General features: G+C 33.6%; 1 protein-coding gene across 1 annotated transcript; it reads left to right on the forward strand.

Annotated features, from left to right (window-relative positions):
* Window positions 1-5,735: 5,735 nt before the first annotated feature.
* Window positions 5,736-5,918, forward strand: LOC148278402 (uncharacterized). Its single transcript, XM_088231438.1, has one exon. The coding sequence runs from the start codon at window positions 5,736-5,738 to the stop codon at window positions 5,916-5,918; it is 183 nt and encodes a 60-aa protein (XP_088087564.1).
* The last annotated feature ends 326 nt before the right edge of the window (window positions 5,919-6,244 follow it).

Here is a 6,244-nt window from a genome sequence, read left to right on the forward strand (position 1 = left end):
ATATCGGTCAACCCTATTGTACATTTCAAACATTTGAGTTTGTAAGTGCAAAATTATTGATAGAAATTAATTGTAATTTATCATAGAAATAAAAGACGAAGATACTTTAATTCACAAATTTGGATAAACCATTGATTAGTTTCATCACTTTCGCTACATCTTCGAGACTGGTATCTTTATTTTAAAATTCAATGTTTGATTCTAGTAATAATAGTTTAGTGTGAAAACCCCCTTTTAAATAAATACTTCCTATCAACCATGTCGGGAATCGAACCCGAGACCTCTTGCATGGTAGACAAATGCGCTGAAAGGTTCGAGGTACATAATCTTAAATAAATTTGTAATTTTTCCTTAAATACACAGTTGTACGCGAGTAGAATGAAAATAATTTATAAATTATAAAATGTTCAAAAGTAAATGTCTGTTAAAAAGAACTAAGCAACTGAAAAAACTTTAATTAATAATTCAAAATCAACATGGTGAGGGTAATTTTTATATGTACTCTAAATTCTTCTCTATGAAACAGTATTAAAACGTATTTTGTTTGAGTATGTATAATCTGATAAAATACGGTACTTATTCACTAATTTAAAATTCTAAGGGTGTACTTTGGCAATAAAATTTGAATATCATAAAGCTGTGTAGAATAATGAGCTTACATTTATGTAAAAGCACTTCATGAATTTGTATTTTTTCCCATGCCATCTAAATAAAATCAGATTTCGAGATAATTTTCAATTTTTTAAAATACATATTTTGTTAATATAATATTAAGGCATGCTCTTGTATTGTATTTTATTGGGGTTTTTTTAGTATTACTGTTTATTTATACTTCTGATAAATGAAAAAGTACATCATTAGTTCGGTTTAAGCTAAGGGGGCGTAGTTTAGGAAACGTGCCAATGAGGAACTTTAGCCCTACAGGAAATTAGAGACAAAAAACGTAAAAACGTAAAAATTTAAACATTAATTTGAAACGCAAAGTTTCCAAAAAAAAAATAGATATACTTAAATAAAAGCAAACTTCTTTGAAATTCATATGAATCAACCAATGATAAGAGAGCTGTGAAAGATATCCAGTTTACTAAGAGTATACGGAACAATCGGAGAATAAATGGAAGAGAACCTTTGATGTCTCATGCGGAGTAATTTCAGAAATGCAAAACTTTAAGAAATCCTATCCTCGCTCTGATAATACAATCTATGAATGTATTTTTTTGTAATTGACTTTGTTTAATATTCTATTAACAAATAAAAAAATCACCGAACTGTCTTGTTATTGAGCGGCTTTATCCATAAAAATATAAATGTGATGATTTTATAAAGTTTATATTTGAAGCACTAACTTTAACCACGAAGTCTCACGTGTAGTATTTAGTGAACATGATAGAAATAAAATAAAAAGGAATCAATTAATTAGTTACGTAAACCTTGAAAAAGAAGCTTGTTTGCTTTGAAACCGGTCGGTGAAAAATAAAAACTAGTGGTTAAAAACAAAGTTGTTTTATTTATTTTATTATTGTGATGATTTTAGTTTTTTAACTATGATAAAAACATTTGATTTTTTATCATTTTTCCACATATTAAAGATCGGATTTTGAACCACGGACCTCTGATCCGTTATTAAATTTATAAAGTATCATTGCGCGTTTGTCGATCTGCAAAAAGCGTTTGATAGTTGACAGAGATAAATTATGGAGGGTGTTATCAGTACATGGAGTGAGTAGATATTGCGTCACTGTATACGGACAGCACAGCATGTGTTACGGTAAATGGATCATACACATCCACGTTGGATATTCTCAAAAGATTCCAACAGATATATGTGATATCATCATGGCTATTTAACGTATATATCGACGTATTAGAGGTGTGTTCAGAAAATAAGCGGAATTTTTAAATTTCGCGGGTTTGGAGTGTCCGATTGACTTTTTTCATTATCTTGGTATACATGCTCCTGAAGTAGCTAAAATTTTCAGGTTTATTCATTGTTTACTTTGTCTGTGGCAGCCGCTAAGCTTAGACGTGTTCGAAGTGCTCGGCGATTTTCCTCTTGACTATCCGAAATGCCTCCACTGGGACGATAGCGCCTTAGTATCGACGTCATGTCCATAAACCCATGCTTTGTCATCTGTTAAAACACGTTTCAGAGTTTTTCTGCATCGTCGTTGACGTAATTTAGTGACACCTCAGCAACTTCCATTCGCCGTTGTTTTTGTTTAAAATTCAAATATTTTGGAACAAATTTTGCTGCCACGCGTTTCATACCCAAAACATTCGAAAACATTTCAAGACATTAGTCAATCGATATGCCAACAACATCAACAACTTTTTTGATTGTGATTCGGCGATTGTTCACAACCATTTCATTCCTTTTTTCCACGTTTTCGTAGGTTGTTGATGTGCTGGAGCGTCCGGGCCGTTCGTCATCTTCAACGTCTGCACAGCCATCTTGAAAACGCTTATACCACTCGTAAACTCTTGTTTTACAAAAAACAGACTCACCATTAGCCTTTGTTAACATTTTACATACTTTGTTTTGTATGTTTTTTTTAAAAACGAGAATTGCCAAACTCATCAAAACATGTCTCACCTTAGCATCTACCACAGGCAAAGTAAACAATGAATACTGCTAAAAAATATAATATACTTCAGAGCCATCTATACCATTATAATGCACAGTCTAGGGAACCAAATCAGTTGTATTGACTTTTTTCATATTAGCCAAATAAAGTTTAAATTTGCTATTAAAGAAATAGTTTGGGATTCTGACTGCTGTTTATCATGCGCGGTCTGTTCATAAAACGCATGGAAACATTAGTTCCCATACATTTTGGCAAATAATGTTTATAAAATAGCATATTTAATTAATTAATTATCAGCCATAATACCTAACATTAAGATTACTGTAAACAAATTATGTAATAATAATATGATTGATAATCGCGATAAATTGTCAAGGAATTTTACTATCGCTTTAAAAAAATATGTTTAAAAACAACGTAGCCTACGGCACACCCATTTACCAGCGCTGTCAAGCGCGTACTGATCGGCAAGTACTTGCAACTGGCTGGCTGGGTATCGATTTAAAGAACGATCGCGATGGAAGCAAATTCGAAATTCCGTTCCAGCGCCGTACTGAACGCGCAGTCCGGGCGCAGGCTTAGACTTAAATGCTCACTAGGCAACGGAAACAATCGAAGCAAAACAATACATTATTTTCTTTGTGATGCGAACGCAATACCGCGACGCGCTGACATAATAATTTAATAATTATTTTGTGGTAGAGTAGGAATACAAAATTAAATCTAGAATTTAGTTCAAACATTACATCAATAAAATGTTGATTTGTTATAAGAAAAAAGTTTATAATCTACTACATATATTGATTTTTCGGTTTCAAATAATGACCAATTTTTTTTCGTTGAAAAGCCATGTTTCTTAACAAGATAACGTTTATTTTGGTTTCACTGCATTTTAGTCGAATAAAATATGATTCCACAAAATACTTCGCAATTTTTTTACTATGGTTTAAATAGTGAAGTTGGTTATGTGTTATTACAATTTATTACTAGATATGTAAAATTATTGTTTGTTGAAATTGGAAAATTTCCGTTATTTTCTGAACAGACCTCGTATGTTTTTTGCCCATCAACATATGTGTTTTTTGTATCCTGATGATGCCGTGCTTCTTGCTAGCAACATAGAGGGCCTGCAAATTTTCGAAATTTTCAGCAAAGGAAGCGATTTGCTGATACTTATCGACAAATCGAATGTGATGGTTTTTGAAAGAAATGAAAGTATGACGAAATGTGATATCACTGCGAATGGAATTATACTGAAACTGGTAGAGGAATTTGGGGAGGTATGTTTGCTAGCGATGGAATGACTGAGAAAGATATTGATAGAAGAGTGAGTGAACGGTGTACGTAAATCAACCTTGACAAATAATGGTTTGTCGCGGAAGGCAAAATTACCAGTTCACAATGAAGTCCTGCTGCCTACTCTGATGTATGGGAGCGCAATATGGAATAGGAAAAACTACAATAAAAGTAAGTGCTGTCGAAATGCGATCTCTCGGGCAAACGTGATGTGAAACGATGTATGATAGGTGCGCTCGTGTCGAAATTTGTGCATCGTGTAAGGCTGAGACTAGCATTATCGACAAAATCATGAAAGGGGTGCTGCGCTGGTGTGAACATGTAGAGCGAATGAACAGCGAAAGAAGGGCTTAAAGGATCTATGATGTAAATGTTGATAATCAATTACATTAAGATGGACATGTCAAAAGTCAGAATAATCGGGGTGCGTTCATGAGAAGACGTATGAATATAAAGAAAGCGATATCTGTATGAAAAGGCAGATTAATATGCTACTGGTTTTCGAGAAACTTGAGATTTTGTTTGTTCTATTGAGTTTTTTTGTTTTTTTGTTTTGTATGTTAAAATATAAACACTGTGTATGTTTTACTGTGTATACAGGGTTCGTGCTGTAACGTCAAACTAATTTCATCATGTATAACGCACAGGCTATGCCTTTGTGGGATTTTGTTTTTTTTATTATGTTTTATGTTATGTTTTTATGCTAGGCTATGTAAGATTATTTTTTTAAACTATACTATATGGCAATATTTACCAGTTTGGAATGCCAATTGGATAACAAAAGCGCAAATTGATTAAATAAATAAGTGGAAGTTTACCAAATATTGTAATTAATTATTTAAAACTCTTTAATGCTCAACTGTTCACCCTCTTCTAGAATATTCCTCCGTGGTCTGGTTTTCAGTCTATGAGAATCGTTTAAATCACATTGAATCAGTCCAACATAGCTTGTTTCGAAAAATAGCGTTGGTGCTTGGACTAGATAAAGGTAGACTATTCATATACTGATATAGAGTCAATGTTGAATATTTCTAGTCTACAAAAACCTAGAACTAATATTGACTCTATATATATGTTCGGCATACTAAATGGTATAATATATTTTATTCATTCTGGGACAGGTAAAATTCTTTATTCCAACTCGTGGGTTGAGAAACGATAAAGTACTGTGCATCGATCAGCATAACACAAACCATGGCCTTAATTCTCCATTGACCCGTCTTTGTCGTATTGTTAACTCTAGACAAAATCTGGACTTCTTTGGTTTAAGTTTACAACGATTCAATCATCATTCCATGTCAGCTCCCTCGTTGGAGCATATGGTATCCACAAAGAACCTCCATGCACCTCTATCAGCTGCCAACTCCTTTGTGACTTTTCAAGTCTGGTTCTCGTTTCGAAGCTCTGACATGAACTGTCGACGAACAGTCAGCAGTGAACGTCCAGGATGTCGAGAACCTGATGCCTTGTAAAGTAGGCAAGCGTGGTATCGCCTCCGCTTGACGACTGTTGTCACCGGAGTTTGCTGCGTCCGTTCTCTTATTAATTAATTCCTCACAAAGTCAACGATTGAATCGAGCACTTGATAAATAGTCCAGATCTTAATTGATGTAACTTATTTTTGCCAACGTTTTTTTCTTCTTTTTTAATAATGTTCTTATATTGTAATATTTTTCCCTGTAAATTGTTTAAATCGACAATGTATGTAAATATATAAAAAATTGGGTTATTACTTCATTACAATGGAATTTCATCAAGATTTGTCAATTAATAACATAAATAGAAGTTATAGCATTTTAATAACACATAAATATGCCAAATTAACGCTATAAATATTGTTTGGCAGGAATCACTATGATTTTATTAATGTGGAGATTTTTTTCTTTGACAGGGAAATCGACCAGCGGTATAAACGAAGAGATAATATGGGTCAGTATTGGAATGGGTATTACCATCGCTATCCTCATTACCATCGCCCTTTGCTACATACTCAGGGAGAAGTGCAACAAGAGAAGAGATTACTACAACAACGCATGAGAGCGGCTGAAGCCACGAGAGTACTACATTAATGTTTAATGTTGTTTCTCATGGCTTCAAAAATGCGACACACATCTCATGGCTTCGAAAATGGAACATAAATGCTCATCTCACGGCTTCGAAAATGGAACATCAATACTCATCTCGCAGCTTCGAAAATAGAACATCAGTGCCCATCTCACGGCTTCGAAAATGGAACACTTTTAAGGAACATAAATTATATCTTGACTGCGGAAATCGAACATAAGTGACATTGTCATATATCGTTAAAATGGAACATTAATGCTCATCTCACGGCTTTGAAAATGGAACATCAATACTCATCT

Source organism: Micrasema longulum, unplaced genomic scaffold (assembly GCF_059751315.1).
Source record: "Micrasema longulum isolate JH-2025_06_02 unplaced genomic scaffold, ASM5975131v1 h1tg000886l, whole genome shotgun sequence".
In the NCBI taxonomy this organism is placed as follows: domain Eukaryota; kingdom Metazoa; phylum Arthropoda; class Insecta; order Trichoptera; family Brachycentridae; genus Micrasema; species Micrasema longulum.